This window comes from Carcharhinus amblyrhynchos, chromosome 14, assembly GCF_965287045.1.
Source record: "Carcharhinus amblyrhynchos chromosome 14, sCarAmb.v2.hapA, whole genome shotgun sequence".
Lineage (NCBI taxonomy): Eukaryota > Metazoa > Chordata > Chondrichthyes > Carcharhiniformes > Carcharhinidae > Carcharhinus > Carcharhinus amblyrhynchos.
The window spans coordinates 36397798-36418389 of NC_137337.1; the positions used below are offsets into that span (position 1 = coordinate 36397798).

At 42.6% G+C, this 20592-nt stretch overlaps 1 protein-coding gene across 1 annotated transcript in view; it reads left to right on the plus strand.

Annotated features, from left to right (window-relative positions):
• The first annotated feature begins 529 nt into the window (after positions 1 to 529).
• rtraf (RNA transcription, translation and transport factor) overlaps positions 530 to 20592 on the plus strand; it is a 33375-nt gene continuing 13312 nt past the window's right edge. Inside the window, exons 1-5 of the mRNA XM_080202688.1 lie at positions 530 to 657; positions 3140 to 3264; positions 6291 to 6390; positions 11964 to 12044; positions 13414 to 13502. Of these exons, the coding sequence (XP_080058814.1) occupies positions 597 to 657; positions 3140 to 3264; positions 6291 to 6390; positions 11964 to 12044; positions 13414 to 13502 (456 nt within the window). The 5' untranslated portion in view covers positions 530 to 596. The remainder of the gene's footprint in view (positions 658 to 3139; positions 3265 to 6290; positions 6391 to 11963; positions 12045 to 13413; positions 13503 to 20592) is intronic.

A 20592-nucleotide genomic window follows, 5' to 3' on the forward strand; every position in this document is an offset into this window, starting at 1 on the left:
CAAACAAATTCACAAAATGGGTGTGGCATATATAAATCAAACAGGATTAAACTAGTTTAGGTGGGTATGTGACTTCCATGCGGTCTTTGTCCTGCAAAGATACCACATAACCCTTTGCTTAGCTTCTCATTTGTTACATCTGCGCTGTTCACCTTAATATTTACTCCGTGTGAGGGCCATATCCACATTCTCACCGCTCTTCTGGTAATAACATTTCTTGGGGAAAGGGGTGCGGGAGCGAGAGAGGTGGACAGGAGCTGGTTAAAGATAGCGGATAGTTGGTGCTACACACATCATGTTGATCCGAATCACATAGAAACAATCCCAAGGCTTCGTTGCCAAAGGAGACCCACCTTTCAGCGCAGCCGCAATTAAACACAGAAACGTCATAGGCATGGGGGTACGACGCTCCGTTGATGACATCAGACCGTCGCAGAGCGCGTCGGGCGGGACGCATGTCAAATGACGCGCTGACGTCACACCGACGCAGCGTGCGGCGGGACGCACGATGGATAACGCGCTGGCGTCGCCCATACGCGGTGACGTGTCGGGTCGGGTCGGGTCATTGTTGGCGAGTTACCGTGGCGGCTGACGAGATGTTTCGCAGGAAACTGTTGGCTCTCGAGTATCACAACAGCGGCGTGTTTGACTGTAAAGGTACGGAGCAGCACGGAGCGGAGCCGGCCCGATAGTACGCAGGGCCCGCCCGCTCCGTCTGGGCCACTTGCACCATTCAGCCCATAGCCGGTGGAGAGAGTGCAGGTGGAGAGAAGGGTCCAGGCCGGGCCCAGTGAGCCATCCCCACAACCCTCCCGCAGCAGCAGCAGTAGCCTGCAGCCTTACACCAAGCTCTAACATCATTAAAGGCATCCCAGTATTTCATCATCTCAACACTGTTTCTACGTAATGAGAAAAGTGAATTGTATAAACCACTCTCTAGCAGTCTTGTCGACAAATGAAGTAGCCATTTTTATGCACAGCAAGCTCCCACAGGCAGTGCTGAAACCACTCAGCAATTTCATTCATCTGATTGTGGCGGTTTTCATAGGAAAGTGGTACAGGATAGCTACCCTCCCGTTCTTAAACTGTGCCCAAGTCCCCAATATCTCTATAAGGAAACAACATTGAATTAAATATTTTTCTATGGTTCTCACGTTTTATTTATACTGAGATGCAAAGTGGAAATCTTCAGAGAGGTAAAAGTGCACAACTTAAACAGAAAATGCCCCCTCCTCCTCGTAAATAAGGTTTCAGTGAATTTGTGATGTTGTAATTTAGTGTGTTGTGGAAGTACTTCCCATGTTGTTTAACTAGATGTAGAGAGATGTATTGATGTGTTAGGAATGGAAGTTGATTAACAACAATTCGTTATGCATTAGGGCTTTGTTGAAGATTCAGTAGAAGTAGCTATTGAGAAAAGCTGTGCAATGAAATGAGAAGGGGAACATGAAATATGACCCAGGTGTCCTATTAAAAGTGAATATCCTGAATGTTTTAACCCTTATTTCACATCTCAGTTATAAGATTTTGCTCAATTTCAAATGAAGTGTTTGAAGATTACATTTGTTTTTACAAAATTGAAAATCTGATTGCATAATTTTACACTTGCCAAGCGATCTGAAAAATATTGAGATGTATAAGCTTAGTACTGACTCTTAAGTTACTGCTTTTGCTTCAGTTGAATCAGCAGTTCTAGACTATTTTAACTCTTTTTTTTCCTTAATAAATCTACCTGAGAGTTTACCAGTATTATGACAGAATGTAATTCCTGATGCTGATTTGACAGTTGAAAGGTTGCTTATTGAATCCCTCCCATGCAGAAGGAGGCCTTTTGGCCCATTAAATCTGTAGCAACCTTCCGAAAGAGCAGTCTACTTAGGCCTCCTATCCCATCCTATTCCCAGACCATGTGCATTGATCGTGGTCAATCCACCTAATCTGCATATCTTTGGACATGAGCACACCTTTATAATATTGCACTGGACAAACAAAATCAATTGATTGCTATGGAAGTGTTGTGTAGGTGCCAATGGAAATCAACTCCACAACAAAACCCTACAGCCAGTTAATGAGATCAATGATTAATTCACTTTTATTGGCGTTGGTGGAGGAAGGAACGTGGGACAGGGCAGTGGGAGAACTCACCATTCTCTGTTGTATAAGATCATGAGGGCTATCATGCCTGCTTGATATAGGTGGATAAAGCCTCTGTTTAAATTATTCTTTTGAAAGATAGCCTATATAGAACTTTATAAAGGTTCAGCATATCCTCCCTGCCTCTATAATCGATATAACTATTTGTGAAGTGCAGCATCACCTCCCATCTTTTAAAGAAGAGGGGCCTCTCCTGATGTGACTTTTTTGAGGATAGGCAGGAATGTGGGGTTGAAGTTACAATCGGATCAACCATGATCTTACTGAATGGCGGGGCAGGCTTGAGAGCCTGAGTGGCCTACGCCTCATAATTTGTGTGTACATATACTCACGTTAGCAAAAACTGCTCTCCAGGATCAGTGATCTCAAACCAGATGAATGAAAATGTTGAGGAGGGAAAACAGTGAATTAAAAGGATATTTGTGAACACAAATCTATTAAATAAGCTCTATTTCCCTATTTTAGAGATAGAATCAAATTGTTGTTTTCCAAAAAAACCCCTCTCTTTTGAAAGAGTAGGATTGCGGGGGAAAAGCACAATGAACTCTTTCTGACACAAAGTTAAACAAAGGCAATTATCAGCTTACATTTTAAGAATGGGGGGATATGGTAAAACATGAATCAACCTTAAAATTGGGGAGAGGTTGACGATTAAAAACTTTTTCTGAAGGAGGCTTTAATATTTACAGTCCTATTTTGGAAGTACTGTATTCAGTGAGCCTTAAATTTTAATATAATTTATACAATGAATCACAGAAATTTAACATGAGTGGTTACTCATAGTTTAACAGTGGATCTTACCTGTGATTCTTGATTCCAAAGTTAGGTCGATTTGTCAGGTCTGTTTGAATGAGTAAATCAGCTATAAATGATGAATTCTTAGAGCCAATTTTTTTTTAACTCATTCAGTTGATCTTAAGCTTGAAGTTTGTTTTGTCGAAGTTTTTTTTGAACTAATCTGAATTGGTTGCTTTTTATATTCTAGATGAGGTGGAATTTAGAAATTTAATTGTGTGGCTTGAAGATCAGAAGGTAAGACATTATAAGATTGAAGAGAGAGGCAACCTTAGAAATGTGCACAGTAACGAATGGCCAAAACACTTTGAAAAGGTGAGCATCATATTGAATAACATACTTTGTGTGCATGTTTAATCTGCATGCTTTAGTCTGATATATTTGTAAATTGTTTTGCCAGTGAATTATCATATCCTCTAATTTTTAAATTGAAAGCATTTTGTTTTAAGGCAGAGGAGTGGGTAGAATGGGTGGCACAGTGATTAGCACTGCTGCCTCACCACCAGGGACCTGGGTTCAATTCAGGCCTCGGGTCACTGTCTGTGTGGAGTCTGCACATTCTCCCTGTGCCTGTGTGGGTTTCCTCTGGGTGCTGTGGTTTACTCCCTCAACCCAAAGATGTGCGGGTTAGGTTGATTGGTCATGCTAAATTGCCACTTAGTGTTAGGGCGATTAGCAGGGTTAAGGGGATGGGGCCGGGTGGGATTGTTGTTGGTGCAGGCCTGATGGGCCAAATGGCCGCCTTTTGCAATGCTGTTTCAGAGAGCCAGTGCAGACCCAATGTGTTGAATGGCCTTTGTCTGCGTTGTAAAGATTCTGAAAAAGGTGATGTAGAAACAACAGTACAGAAGTGATACAATTGGTTTGGATGACGAAGAGGATCAGAATGCATTGACAATCAGGGCAATATGGCTAACCTGTTGACTGATATCTGTGTCTTCTGTCAGCTCTGCAGCCAGTTGCCAATTGACATGTTTGACTTGCATTTTGATAGAAATTGCAACTGACGCATGAAGGGATGAATTTGCATAATCATATCTTATGACGCCACTGAGTATTTTAATAAATATTTGCCATGGATATTTCAGACTTTAGTAGAAGGAGAAGGAGTTCCATCGCTTGAAGATTGTCATAGGAGTCACAACAAAGGAGATAATTTATGCATAATTATAATAATGATGCTAGATTTTCCATTATCAATCCAAACCTACTACTTTTGCCCTTTTCCCCACATGTTTTACACATCTCAAATTCGCTTTTTTCACATTGTACCTTCTCAACACCCACTTTGTGGCAGATCATGCCCACTTTGTGGCAGAATATTGCATATTCTAATAAAACTATGGGAAAATTAATTATTCTGCCTTGGTTGTTTTAGTAACCTGGAATCTTTGTCCCCATACCTACAAAGAACAAAAGCAATCTCATCACATTCTCCTTTTCTCAGTGGTAGAACTAGTCCGAAAGTCCTCTGTTCTATTCCAGAAACTTTCAGCGCATTATCTAGGCAGATGCTTCAATATAGTTTTGGTGGGGGTGGCGGGCAGGGGTGGGAGTGGTGGGGCGGTGGGGGGGAGGGGGGTGGTGTTCTGCACATTAGAGGTATCGCTTTTAGGATGAGTTGATAAACTAAGGCATTGTCTGCCATCTCAGGTGAACATCAAAGCTTCCTTGGTGCTATTCAGAGAAAAGCAGAGATTTCTGGTGTCCTGGTCAATTTTTATTCCTCACCCAAAATCGCTTAAAACTGATTACCTTGTCATTTAGCTCATTCCTGGTTGCGGGACCTTGCTGTGTGCAAATTGGCTGCTGCACTTCCTTGTATTACAGCAATCACTCACTTTAGACATGCTGAACACATGAAGGCTCAGTCCTGGCATAATTAAGTGCTAACTGCTCCTGAGTCCCTAGAACTATATGTAGAACTTGAAGATTTACTTAATATTAGACTGTGGAAAATTCCTGGCAAAAATGTGCAAACCCACAGTCCAGCTAACTTTTATGTTCTTAATTGTACCCTCTAGTTTCTCAAGAGTTTCAATAAATGCTTTTCATGTATGTAAAAAGCTATGACAGCAGATTTGTTGTTGCAAAGAAGCTGTTTGTAATTCTCCACACTTCAAGCTACCAATTTGATCCCTCTCCCTGGCCACTGTTTGAGGCTGAGCTAAATTGTTTAGATGAGCTTTTGATCGTTTATTTGCTCCATCACAAAGACAGTCCAGTAACTGTCTCTGCCACATTGCCGAACTCTTCCCCGCCTCAGCTCATCCATGATGTCTCCCCCATCTTCTACCCTTCAGAAGCTTAAACTCATCCAAAGCTCTACTGCTCATGCCCTAAGTCACACCGAGTCCAGTTCACCCATCATCGCAGTGCTCACTGACCTACCTTGGCTTCCAATCCAGCAATGACTTGATTTTAAAATTTTTATCCTTGTTTTCAAATCCCTTTGTGTCCACCCTGCTTCCCTATTCCTGCAGCCATCACCAGCTTCACAATCCTCTGAGATATCTGTGCTTTTCCCTATCTGATGTCTTGTGCAGTGACTGTGTTGTCAGTGCCTAGGCTCTGGAATTTCGTCCCTAAACCTCTTTACCCATTTTAGACAATTCTTAAAACTCAACTCTCTAACCAAGCTTTAGGTCACTCTCTGAACATCTCCTTTTGTACTCTGTCACAGTTAATCTGTGAAGTGCCTGAGGACGTTTAACTACTTTGAAGTATTATATAAATGGAAGTTGTTGTAGTCATTTCTCAGGGAATCTGAATCTAAAATAAATCGTCACCTGATGAAGGAGTAGCTGTCTGAAAGCTTGTGATTTCAAATAAACCTGTTGGACTTTAACCTGGTGTTGTGAGATTTCTTACTGTTCCCACACCAGTCCAAAGCCAGCATCTCCAGATCATAAAATAAATCTGGCACAGATCTATAATGTTATTTTGTTTCTAACAACTCCCCAGTATTTTAAAATGGATGAAAATAGAAGAGGCCAAAGCTTAGTACAAGTGCCCTGACATAGTTCCTAATTGGAATTGCAGGCATAGAAATTGACATGAATTGCTCTGAAAATGGTCATTAGATTGTATATGTTCACTGCTGTATATCTTATGAAGTCTTAATATTAAAAGAAACACTTAACAATGACTTGAAATGTTTATGAATTTTTATTTACTCGTAACCATTCTTACTGCTAACATGTTCACAGTCCAACATATTTAATGATCCACTGACTATTCAACATTCTTGTGAACCATTAATTGAACAACTTTGTGAATTCTTGTCAATTATTAATTTTGTAAAGTTAAAATCTTGCTGTATCTGATTCATTTACTTTCAGTATCTGGCGGATGTAAACTGCCCATTCAAGGCTCAGGAAAGACAGGAAAGTGTTGACTGGCTTCTGGGCTTGGCTGTGAGACTTGAATACTCAGATAATGGTATGCTTCTTTAAATCGCTTGATGTTGCTGACCATTTTATTATTGGCCTTGTGAAACACTTTTAAAAATTGATCTTTTATTGTTTACATCATAATTTTCCTTTTGAATTTTACAATGTCCATCTGTAAATTGGTAGTTCAGCCTTTGTTAGAAACAAACCACAGTATAACATTGGGGCAGGAGAAAGCAATAGTGCATGTGGATGTTTGTTTCTGTTAAAATCCCTTGATTATTTGTACTCTGAAACATTCAACTGAACATCAGCCTCCAAGCAAACGTTATTTTCGATATATATGAATACTGGTTGTGGTTAGTTTTCTGTTGTTTGCTTTAAAAATGGGATATTCTAGCTTTCTTCTTTCAACTATTGAAATTGGACTTTTAAAGGACAGCAATACTGTCGGTTAGAACATAGAACATTACAGCGCAGTACAGGCCCTTCGGCCCTCGTTGTTGCGTCGACTAATCTAAAGCCCATCTAACGTACACTATTTCAATATCATCCATATGTTTATCGAACGACCATTTAAATGCCCTTAATGTTGGCGAGTCCACTACTGTTGCAGGCAGGGCGTTCCACGCCATTACTATTCTCTGACTAAAGAACCTACCTTTGACATCTGTCCTATATCTATCACACCTCAATTTAAAGCTATGTCCCCTCGTGCTAGCCATCTCCATCTGAGGAAAACGGCTCTCACTATCCACCCAGTCTAATTCTCTGATCATCTTATATGCCTCAATTAAGTCACCTCTTAACCTTTTTCTCTCTAACGAAAACAGCCTCAAGCCCCTCAGCTTTTCCTCATAAGACCTTCCCACCATACCATGCAACATCCTGATAAATCTCCTCTGCACTCTTTGCAATGCTTCCACATCCTATAATGCGGTGATCAGAACTGTACACAATATTCCAAGTGTGGCCGCACCAGAGTTTTGTGCAGCTGCAACATGATCTCATGGCTCCGAAACACAATCCCTCTACCAATAAGAACTACCACACCGTACGCGTTCTTAACAACCCTAGCAACCTGGGTGCCAACTTTCAGGGATCTATGCATGTGGATACAGAGATCTCTCTGCTCATCCATACCATCACGTAACTTACCGTTAGCCCAGTATTCTGTATTCTTGTTACTCCTTCCAATGTGAATTAATTCATAGTTTTCCACATTAAGCTCCATTGCCACCTTTCAGCCCAGCTCTGCAGCTTATCTATGTCTGAAACCTGCAACATCCTTCCGAACTGTCCACAGCTCCATCGACTTTAGTGTCATCCACAAATTTACTAACCCATCCTTCTACGGCCTCATCCAGGTCATTTATAAAAATCACAAACAGCAGTGGCCCCAAAACAGATCCTTGTGGTACACCACTAGTAACTGAACTCCAGGATGAACATTTCCCATCACCCTCTGTCTTACAGCAAGCCAATTTCTGATCCAAACCGCTAAATCACCCTCAATCCCATTTCTCCGTACCTTCTGCAATAGCTTACCTTGGGGAACCTTATCAACGCTTTACTGAAATTCATATACGCCACATCAACTGCTTTACCCTCATCTACCTCTTTGGTCATCTTCTCAAAAACTCAGTAAAGTTTGTGAGGCATGACCTACCCTTCACAAAACCGTGTTGACTATCCCTAATCAAATTATTCCTTTCTAGATGATTATAAACCCTCTCTCATTTCCAAAACTTTGCCCACAACAGAAGTAAGGCTCACTGGTCTATAATTACCAGCGTTGTCGCTACTCCCCTTCTTGAACAAGGGGACAACATTTGCTATCCTCCAGTCTTCTGGCACTATTCCAGTAGACAATGACGACCTAAAGATCAAAGCCAAAGGCTCTGCAATGTCCTCCCTAGCCTCCCAGAGAATCCTATGATAAATCCCATCTGGCCCAGAGGACTTATCTATTTTCATACTTTCCAGAGTTGCTAACACCTACTCCTTATGAACCTCAATCCCGTCTAGTCTAATTGCCTGTATCTCAGTATTCTCCTTCACAACATTGTCTTTCCTGTGTGAATACTGACGAAAAATATTCATTTAGCGACTCCCCTATCTCTTCGGCCTCCACACACAACTTCCCACTACAGTCCTTGAATGGCCCTAATCTTACCCTGGTCATTCTTTTATTCCTGACATACCAATAGAAAGCTTTAGGGTTTTCCTTGATCCTACCTGCCAAAGTCTTCATGTGTCCCCTCCTGGCTCTTCTTAGCTCTCTCTTTAGGTCCTTCCTGGCTAACTTGTAACTCTCAAGTGCCCTAACTGAGCCTTCACGTCTCGTCTTGACGTAAGTCTCCTTCTTCCTCTTCACGAGTGATTCAACTTCTTTAGTAAACCATGGTTCCCTTGCCCAACCACTTCTTCCCTGCCTGACAGGTATGTAATTATTAAGGATACGCAATAGCTGTTACTTGAACAAGCTCCACATTTCAATTGTGCCCATCCCCTGCGGTTTCCTTCCAAATCCTATGCATCCTAAATCTCACCTAATCACATCATAAATTCCTTTCCACCAGCTATAACTCTTGCCCTGCGGTATGTACCTATCCCTTTCATCGCTAGTGTAAACGTAACGGAATTGTGGTCGCTATCACCAAAATGTTCACCTACCGCCAAATCTAACACCAGGCCTGGTTATTATCCAGTACCAAATCCAATGTGGCCTCGCCTCTTGTTGGCTTATCTGCATACCATGTCAGGAAACCCTCCTGCACGCAAAAACTGACCCATCTGAAGTACTCAAACTATAGCTTTTCCAATCAATATTTGTAAAGTTAAAGTCCCCCATAACAACTACCCTGTTATTTTTGCTCCTATCCAGAATCATCTTTGCAATCCTTTCCTTTACATCTCTGGAACTTTTTGGAGGCCTATAGAAAACTCCCAACTGGGTGACCTCTCCTCTCGTTTCTAATGTAAGCCCATACTACCTCAGTAGGCAAATCCTCATCAAATGTCCTTTCTGCCACCGTACTAATGTCCCTGACTAACAATGCCATGCCTCCCCCTCTTTTACCACTTTCCCTGATCTTACTGAAACATCTAAACGCAGGAACCTGCAACAACCATTCCTGACCCTGCTCTATCCATGTCTTTGAAATGGCCACATCCTCGAAGTCCCAGGTACCAACCCATGCTGCAAGTTCACCCACTTTATTCTGGATGCTCCTGGCATTGAAGTAAACACATATCAAACCACCTTCCTGCCTGCAACTTTAACTTTATTCATGACTTCACTACTCTCAACCTCCTGTACACTGGAGCTACAATTCAGGTTCCCAACCCCCTGCTGAATTAGTTAAACCCTCCCGAAGAGCATTAGCAAATTTCTCTCTTCTTTGCACCTCGCGCACGCGCACACACACACACACACACACACACACACAGACCCCCCCAACCGCCACTGCTGCCGCCACGACCACAACCACGAGATTGGCACCCCTCCGGTTCAGATATCGACTATCCCATTTGTAGAGGTCCCACCTACCCCAGAATGACCCTCAACTATCCAGGTGTCTGAATCCCTCCCTCCTGCACCATCCCAGTGGCCACGTGTTCAGCTGTTCTCTCCCCATTCCTTGCCTCGCTAGCACGTGGCATGAGTAACAAACCGGAGAGAACAACTCTTTGTTCTAGCTCTAAGCTTCCACCCTAACTCCCTGGATTTCTGCTTTACATCACCATCCTTTTTCCTACCTATGCCTTTGGTGCCTATGTGGACCACGACTCAGGGCTGGTCCCTCTTCCCCTTAAGGACCCCGAAAGCACGATCTGAGACATCATGGATCTCACCTGGGAGGCAACACACCAGCCAAGCGTCTCTCTCGTTCCCAAAGAATCTCCTATCTGTCCCCCTAACTATGGAGTCCCCGTTGACTAATGTTCTACTCCTCTCCACCCTTCCCTCCTGAGCAACAGGAGCAGACTCTGTGCCAGAGACCTGTACCCCATGGCTTACCCCTGGTAAGTTATCCCCCCAACTGTATCCAAAGTGGTATACTTGTTATACAGAGAAATGGCCACAGGGGATCGCTGCACCGACTGCTGCTTACCCCTTCTAACAGTCATTCAAGTATCCTCATTTCTAGGAGTGACTACCTCCCTGAAGCTTTTTTCTATAACTGTCTCTGCCTCCCAAATGATCCTGAGTTCATCCAGTTCCCTAACACGGACTTCAAGGAGCTGGAATTGGGTGTGCTTCCTGCAGGTGTACTCGCCTGGGACACTAATGGTGTCCCTCACCTCAAACATTCCACAGGAGGAACATTGCACTGGCAGCCCTGCTAACTTCCCTTTCTAAGAAGCGAAAGAGAAAAGAAGGAAAAAAGGTGAATATCCAAAGTACCCAACCCCGCCACTTCAACCTATGGTCTTATTTCTCTATGTCCCTCGGGAGGCGGTGCAAATTTCAGCTATAACTGTATTGATTATCTGATTCAACTCTGCTGCTGTGTAGAGCAGGTCCTTTGGCACCTATTGTGGGTGTACCGAAAGGTGAATAACTGCTGCTTTTCTCTGCCTACGCAATGTGGCACCAAAATTAGGAGCAAGTTCTTAATGCAAGAAGTGGTAATAATTTGGAATAGTTTACTGAATAGATGGTTGGAGGCAAAAATCCTAAAACTCTTTCAAGCTGAAATGACAGGGAATGTTTACCTTGGAATTGGGGCTTTGCATTCAAGTGATAGTTACATCCAACATAGAACATAAGAAATAGGAGCAGGAGTAGGCCACCTAGCCCTTCGAGCCTGCCCCGCCATTCAATAAGATCATGGCTGATCTGTCGTGGCTCAGTTCCACATTCCCGCCCTCTCCCCATAACCCTTAATCCCCTCTCTTATCAAAAACCCATCAACCCGCTTCTTAAAAATATTTAGCAAGGCAGCCTCCACCACTTCAACTGGCAGAGAATTCCAGAGATTCACCACCCTTTGAGTGAGTTAATTTTCAGGATATTATATTTCTATTGTGGAGTTAAACACGTAGAATGAAACGGATTAAGAGTAAAGAAAGGAAGTTAATGTTAACGAAATGTGACTGCTTGCCTTTTGCCATATGTCAACCCTCCATTCTAATGGTATGTATTTAAAAGTGGCAATAGTTTTTTTTAAATACTTAGAGCCATCAACCTCTGTTTCAAACATTAAGGCCATTTGGAAACATGAGGGAGTGGATTATGTTGTAGCGGTAATACAGAATTAAGGCTGTGAAATTCACTTCCACCATTAATGATTGAGGTAGAAACTACCTCGACATTTAAGGTTAAATAGGGTAAGTGGATGAAGCAAGAGAAGATAATGGCATGGAGAGCAGGATGGGCAAAGATATTTGCTTGCAAGCAGGGTGAGAACGGGACAATTGGTTTGGCTTGCATGTGACTACAGTCCCACACTATGTAGTTGATTGTAAGTGGCCTAGGAAACCTTCAAATGTAAATGCAGCCCCTACCAGAGCAGCAAGAGGTCTGCAACATGCACACCCTAACAATATTTAAAAGTGCTATCTTCTTTCAATATGTTTGATTTTGAACTATAATTGTTGGCATTCCCCTTACAGTGGATAAATACAAGAATTGCACAGCAGAAAGTGTAAAAAAGGATGCTACTAAAGGCACCGATCCACTTATTAATCTGGATGGTAAGTAATAACCTTGCTGAGCCGTAGTTTATTACAAGAAGAAAATGCATTATTGAAGCAGTTGGATTGTCCAGATTGACCAATAAGTTGCAGAGAAGCAATATGCTTCTGTTGAATGGCCTGAGGTGCTCTTCAAACACTGCAGTAGCCTGTTGACATCTGTAGGCCATAATCAATTTCTGTGTTTCCATCACTAACACATACATTTGTTCCCAGATGCATTATGGAAAATGCCAGGAATGTGCCAGACAAAGAATCATAGATATAAATTTGATTACTTTCTTAGATCACAGTCGTAGAGTGATTGAGGCACAAAATGAGACCATTGCACCCATTAAATCCATGCTGGCAAAAGTGCAAGTAGCAAGCGAATGGATCTGGCAAGCTTTCCCAATGCCACGCTGCTACAAAAGATTGGAGAAAGCAGACACTGATCCCACCACCTCTCTGATGCTAAATGATACTCTACTATTTAAGCTAATTCCCTGTCTCTTGCAACATATGCCTTTCTAGCTTGCTAGTGCATGTCCCTTTATTCATTTCTTTTGCAATGATTAGAAATTCTAATCTGAGTTTTTATGTTTGCCAGAAAGTGGTTTTATCCAATGCAGCAATCAGTTACATTTTTTTTAAGCTCTGGTAGCAAGCCAATCTTAAAGTTATACTGTCATCCTTTCATTAATGTGAAACAGTTTTAGGTGATTACTTATACAAAAGTGGTCATTTAACTCTAGAATTGGGACCCAGTGGAACACCTGGGCATATTTAAATCAGGCTGTCACCACTTCACATCCCTCAGAGATCGCATCAGCTGTTGTATAACTCTCTTTGATGCACTGTTATATTATCAGGTCTTTTGACACTCAGTTATCCTTCTGAAAACTCTGTATGGAATCTTCAACAGCGAGCAGATACTTCCTGTTTTCTATTATCTGTGTGTATTGCCAAGCATATTATGGGCTTTGATGCGAAAGTTGGTGCGACATGAGGCAAATTGCAGTTGACATAAAAACAGAAAGGTAGCAGCTATGTGCTATGCTTCCACTTATTTTAATCCTTTTTCCATTTGTTGTGTGTATTTGCCACAGGATCAGGGAGTGTTTGTGGCGTTTGCCAATATCACCACTGCCTTGAATTTCTGGCACTGTATTTCTTGAGAAACATACACCCCATAGAGGGTGCTGTTTACAGCCATTGCTGTGGCTTTGCATTTACTAGATGCTGTAGCCATAATTCTTTAGTGTTGAGAAAGTAACTTGTTTTTCGGAGACTTTGAATTAAAGAAACTGTTAGCCTATGGGTAGTTTTTAATAAACTAGATGCTGCTGTTTTTATATTTTTTCAGCTCATAAATGTTTTTATGTTCTAGTTAACAATGCTGACTTTAAGGCTGGTGTGATGGCATTGGCTAATCTTTTGCAAATCCAACGCCATGATGATTATCTGGTAATGTTGAAGGTAAGCGTAATCAGCTTCATTAGTGTCCTTTAACCATATCTCAGTAACTTGAACAAAGTAGTTCTTTCTACTGCACCTGGTGACAAAATATTTCAGTGATCAATGACTTGATGCACTTCCTAGAATACATACTTCCTAAAGTAAATAAGCATGCATCTCATTGCATAAATAAAAATCAAAAAACTGCAAATGATGAAACTAGAACAGAAAGTGCTAGCAATATGCAGCAGGTCAGTCAAGGTTGTAAAGAAAATACAGGTTAATCTTTGGGTCAAAGAGCCTTTCTCAAAGATGAGTATGGGGAGAATTAATGGATATTTTAATCAGTCAGAGAAAATGAATGGATTGAGTGACCTGCAAACTGCTTCGTAGAAAACCATGTCATCAACGTTTATCTCGGAGGCAATGTCAGCATATTAAAGCAAATAATAGCACAGTGGCACAATGGTTAGCACTGCTGCCTCACAGCACCAGATACCTGGGTTCAATTCCTTCCTTGGCTGGCTGTCTGTGTGGAGCTTGCGTGTTCTTCCAGTGTCTACATGAGTTTCTTCTGGGTGCTCTGATTTCCCCCCACGCTCCAAAGATGTGCAGGTTAGGTTGATTGGCCATGCTAAATTATCCCTTAGTCTCAGGGAATCAGCAGGGAAAATACATGGGGTTATGGGGATAGGGCCTGGGTGGGATTGTCGATGCAGGTTCGATGGGCCGGATGAGCTGCACTGTCAGGGATTCTAAGAGATAGCTACGAGTGTATTGAAGACATAGAAGACAGTCACTAAAAAAATGGAGTTGCAGAAATTCTGAAGTATTAATAGAAAAGCCTAGAAACATAGGTGGCCTGCTGGTCCCATAAAAACAAAAAATATCCTAATGTGACAGGTGTGTTACTGCTATTGGAACTGTGTTCTAAGGAATGATGTACGCCCAGAATGTCAATGTCAACCTCAACCCACTCTCCCCCTCACCCATCGCTTGTAGATCCAACCCACATCACAAGAACTTCTTGCTGTAACAAAAAGGGGATAGTGACTAATGTCTAAAATCAATGTTCAACCAAAGATCGCTTAATTTTATACGGATAGCGTTTCATCATATTGGTACTTTGAGTTACCTTTACCTCTTTGTATTGGTGCCAATAATCGGGCATGATACAGTCCCACATTATTTTCTTTACACTCCTGCTGAGTGTAGCCAGTTCTTTGAAATTACTCTAGTGTGACTGATTAGTGCAAACAGAGCACTGCAGGAGGATAGGAATAGTTTATGGAGGAAGTATATTAGTGTGAAGGCTCCAATTGAATGTAAAATTAACATTAGTTAGGGATTTCACTAGATATTAATTTGTGACTTGTAATGGAATGGTAGCTTACAGAAAACATTCTGCCTTCGTGAAGCACTCAGGAAAAGTGTGTAGCAAAAGCAATTAAAACAAAATTCCTTGAATTGTAATCTCTTGAGTGTTGAATCCTAGCTGGATACATTTAATGCCCTGGCAGTAAATGGTGACATGCTGCCCTGTGAATACTAGTGCAGGAGTGATCTCAGATGTCAATATGAACTGGCCTTGCTGATTGTCCAGCATTGATACTTCCACCAGGGGTCACTGGATGGCTATCAGGTGGAGAAGTCTGGCTGATTTTATCTATCCTGTCACATTGCGGCAATTGGGGAATCTTTACCACTGGTATTGGTTAAGAATAGTTTGTTAAGTCCAAATTGGAAATTAGAGCTGTGATTTTCATGGCCTGTATGGCACAATTTAGCTAGATAAGTTTGCTGAGCTGTTGAAGTGCAAGAAGGGAAGGAGTAGAGGCACACTGTCCTGGTTATGTGATCTCTCTCCCTTGTTTTCTAAGATTGTCACCATCAACTGAGTTCACTTCTGCATTTCTTCACTTTGAATTTGTCAGACTCTGGTCTGACCACAGTACTGAGACTGCCTGGCTCAAAGCACCAATGATTCCTCTGACTGTAGCAGTGTTCTCTTTATGCTTGACGTTTCTGTTGTATAGCTGGCTGCTTCATCCTTCTACACTCTTGTTTTATGTTTTCAAGGATATAAAAGTTGCAGGCTAGACGAGGATTTGTTGTTGATTCCTAATTCCTTTTAGGAAGATGATGCTGAGCCTCCTCCTTGGACCCAGTGATAATGAAAGAGGGTGATATGTTCCATGTCAGAATGGTGTGTGACTTGGAGGGGAATTTGTAGGTGGTGGTGTTCCCATGCATCTGCTGCTTTTGTTTTCTAGGTGGTCACGGCTGTGGGTTTGGAAGGTGCTGTCAAAGGATGAATGGTGGTGATTTGCTACAGTGCATTTTGTTGACGCATCAGTGGTGGAAGGTGCGAATCTTTAAGGTGATGGATGAGGTGCTGAACAATCAGCTGCCTTGTCCTGTATGGTGTCAGGCTTCTTGAGTGTTGTTGGAGCTGCACTCATCCAGGCAAGTGGGGAATATTCCATCACACTCCTGACTTGTGCCTTGTGGTTTGTGGACAGACTTTGGGGAGTCACGAGCTGAATTATTTGCAGCGGAATCCCCAACTTCTGACCTGCACTTGCCACCATAGTATTTGCATGGCTTGTTCAGTTTCTAGTCAATGGTAACCCCCAGGATGGTGAAGTTAGGGGATTCAGCAATGGTCATGTTATTGATCTTCTTTTGTAGATAGATGGTCATTGCTTGGCATAAATTTTATTTACTATTTATCATTCCAAGCCTGAAGCTGGCCAGGTCTTGCTGTACGTGCATATGGACTGCTTCAGTTTCTGAGTGGTTGTGAATGCTTCTAAACAGCATACAAGCATCAGCAAACAACCCTGCTTCTGATCTTAAGATAGCAGGAAGGTCACTGATGAACCAGTTGAAGATGGCTAAGCCTAGGACACCACCTGAAGAACCCCTGCAGTAGTTTCCTGGACTGAGATGATTGACTCCAACAACCACAGCCATCTTTCTCTGTGCTAGATTCCAAGCAGCAGATTCCCCTGTAATTCCCATTGACTTTAATCATACCAGGGCTGCTTGAAGCCACACTGTCAAATCCCTTGATGTCAGTGCCAGTCGCCCTCACCTTACCTCTTGAGTTCAGCTCTTTTGTCATGTTTCAACCAAGGTTGTAATGAGGTCAGGAGCTGAGTGTCATTGAACAGGTTATTGCTGTGTAAGTGCTGCTTGATGGCATCACTTTGCTGATGATCAAGGGTAGAGTGATGGCTGGATTAAATTTGTGGGTGTCCTTGTCCATGAGAAAGCCCCTCATGTGGTCTTACTTCTAGTTGGAACTGGCTAGAAGGAATACAGTGATTTTCTTCGAACTACTATCCTCCTATGTCCTTTGATTCACACCTTCCACCACTGACACATCAGCAAAATGCATTGCAGCAAATCATTACCATTCACAGTTTGACAGCATCTTCCAAACCCACAGCTGTGACCACCTAGAAAACAAAGGCAGCAAATGCATGGGAACACCACCATCCTGACACAGCTGGCACATTTCCAGAAATGACTTCTGCTCGCATCCCTAATTATCTCCTGAATGCCCCCTTCCTCTTCTTCAGATGTTATCTAGGTACTTATGAATACTTTTCATTTGTAGACTGCTCACTCAATACTTCCACTATCCCTCAATTCTGCCTTTGTCTTGTCCCTTCTGGTGCTGCAACTTTGCTTTCATTGCAACAGCAACTTGTGCTTCTTATGTTTAATTACTGATGGGGAATTATGTAGCCTTGTCAATGACTCCCTTGTCCCATCAATGATATAGTACGTGATGGTATATTGTCTTTAAGGTAGCAGAATGTCTCAAGACACTTCATAGGAGCATTATCAAGAAAAATCTGACAGTGCCATATAAGATTGGGGCAGAAGACCTAAAACTTAATCAAAGATATAGGTTTTTCTTAAACAAGTGTTTTAAAGGAGAAAAGAGAGGCAGACATATTCAGAGAAGAAATTCCAGAGTTTTGGGAAGGGTTTTGGGATGGCTGAAGATGCAGTTCTCCTGTTGATGAATAGATTGAAATCAGGATACTCAATGTCAGAATTGGAAGAGCACGGAGATTTCAGAGGGTTAAAGAGCTGGGGAAGGTTACAGACACAATGAGGGCACAGGCCATTGAAGGATTTGAAAATGGGGTAAACGTTTTAAAATTGGGGTGATGCATAACTAGGAGGCAGAATAGGTCAGCAAGCTCAGAGATAATGGTGAGGAGACTTGAACAAGTTAACTCTTCAGAAAGAGAGTTTTGAATGACCTTAAATTTTTACAATGTGAAGTACTGGAGTCTGGCCTGGAATGTGTTGGATCAAAGGCACGGATAAGAGTTTTAGCAGCAGATTGGCTGAGTTGGAAATAGGCTCACTTAATAATGGTGCAGATGTGTGTTTGCTAACTCATCCCGGGGTCAAAATGCCAAGGATGTGAACAATCTGATTCAGCCTCAGGCAGTTGTCAGGGAGAGGGATGGAATCCATGGGTAGGGAACAGAGTTGTATGGGTGGGGTTCAAAGGCAATAGCTTAGCTTTTCCCAATATTTAGTTGAAGGATGTTTTTGCTCATCCAGTAATGGATGATCAGAGAAACAGGAATAATTTAGAGACATTTTTAAAATGTAGAATGTGAGATTAAGAAGAAAAAGCTGGAAAAAATACTCTTTGTAATTTGTGTGTTTTATTTCTTGCTTTGCAGTGCGCATGCGTGCGCACACACACACACACACACCCGCCTTTTTGGCAGGTGGTTGGTTTCTGAAAACAATATTCCCAGCTGGCAGCTGAGCAGAGGATTATTTGCTTGGCAGTTTGTATCTGTGATTTAAAGTGGATTGCTGTGAGTTTACTTCATTGGCTGCTGGTTGAAGCTTGGCGTTAACAGCAACCGAGTGAGCAGAGCGGCATCACTGATCACTGGCACAGGAGGAACGTGGGCTGGCCCAGTGAGAACCTGTTCAACAAGGCTAGACCAAGAATCAAGCCCGGTCTGCGTGGAGTGGAGATGTCATGTTCTGGACAAGGCAGCGAGACATGGGGAAACATTGTTGTGAAGGTGAAAAGGGCACGAAAAGGGGGAAGGCCCCTATGTTTGGGCCGTGTCTTCTCCCACCACTGATGGAACTTCTCAGTTAGGAGCTGGAAGAAGCCAAACAGAACTAGAGAAGAAAGTAAAACCCCATCTGGACCAGAGGTAGCACGCAAACATGGGCCTAGGAGGGAGCGGCTGTGTCCAGGAATTGGTGGCTGAGCTCGGCCAGTGTTTGTCTTCAGTTGGAAGCACTTGAAGCCAGTCCAGGGGGCCTTCAGCTCCAGCTTGTCCTGTTGTGCTGTGCTGATCCCAGAGTTCCGTCTTAGGTAAGAGGCTGCCAGCATTCGCAGCAAAGTTATTTGTCGTCAGGATTATTGTCCATCTGTTTGTGCATATTCAGAATGTTCAAATCCTCATTCATTTCACATCCCCCCCGCCCTCAACAATTTACATTATTTGCCTCATGGTGAACTTGTCCTTATTGGTGTTATTCTTGTGAATTTCTCATTATGGGTGCATGTAACTTATATCCACTGATTATTGTTTCATGTATTTGCGCAAATGCTTTCAATTAGTCCATCAATGTCATGTATAAAATTACTTTTAGCTCCTTAATGATGCATGTTTGAGGGATATAACTGCAGAGCCACTGGCAACCAGGTGTGTAAACGCTGTTAGTAAGGACATCTCTTCTGGCCCACTGATTCCGAGAGAGAATGAGAGAGAAAAAAAAGTGTGATGCGCAGGATTGGAGACATTAGTGTTTATTTTTAGATTTGACTCTTTTGCTACTGCATCTATCCTGCAGTTTAGCTTAAAGAACAAAGAACGACACAGCACGGGAAACAGGCCCTTCGGCCCAATGAGCCCGCACCGCTATTTTAACATTGTGAGTTCCCTCTTCCACCCATGACCTTTGTCTATGCCTATGGCACTCTACATTGGATACCAGATTGAGGGGAGACTAATTTAGGGACAACTTGTTACACCAATCAGCCTAAGAGTACATCTTTGGGGTGTGGGAGGAAACCAGAGCGCCCAGAGAAAACCCTCGCAAGCACGGGGAGAATGCGCAAACTCCCACAGATACTGGCCCAAATCCATGTATCTGCACAGCAAACAGTGATAGTCGCTGAGCTGTTGTGTTGCCCATCAGCCGGTCCAGTTTAAGCGTACACTAACGACGTGAAGCACTAGGCTACTCTCGAAACATCCAAGAGCAGCCCTCGCACGACCTACCACGCGTATGCTCCTTGTTGGACAACAAGGCGGACCGAAGCACCTGTGGATTAAAAGAGAAAAACATCAATAACATGCACGTCTTATGCAAACATTCAAGGGAATCCCCAGAAGCTCAAAAGTAAAACAAGTGAGCCAGAAAATATGTTGGAAGGTCCATAGGAATCAGTTGATTCCCAGGAACGTCCCAAGGCTCTTGATCCTTATTTAAAATAGTCTCCAATATCCCTCCATCTCTATTCCGCTCACGTGCCTATCTAAGTATCCCTTAAACAACTCCAGCGTGCCTGCCTCCACTTTGTCACTTTGGTTCCCTAGGTCTAGCTTGTCTTTATAAAGGTGTATGTTGAGGATGGTAGAGCTCTGGGGAGAGTGCAGCCAGATTGGAACACTGTCAACGACAATGTCTCAGTGATCTAAATTGGAACGGCGTGTCTGCCTGATGTCTGCGCACATTGTCTGAGAGCCAAGCCTCTGTCAGCTTATGCTTCTGGATGAGTTCCCCATGTTTCTTTTAAATTTGCTGAATGCTTTTTATGTTTCTTCCCCACCCTTCAATCTTCAAGCAGAAATAGATGCAAACATTTAATGTACCCCCTCATTATGAGTTTTTTTTGTTATAGAATCATTGAATTCCCGCAGTGCAAAAGGAGGTCCCATCAAGTCAGCATCGACTCTCTGACAGAGTCTGTTACCCAGGCCCTATCCCCCTAACCCTATGTTATGTACTCTGCTAATCCCCCAAACCCACACATTTTGCGACGCTAAGGACTATTTACCATGGCCAATTCACCTGACGCACATATCTTTGCAGTGTGGGA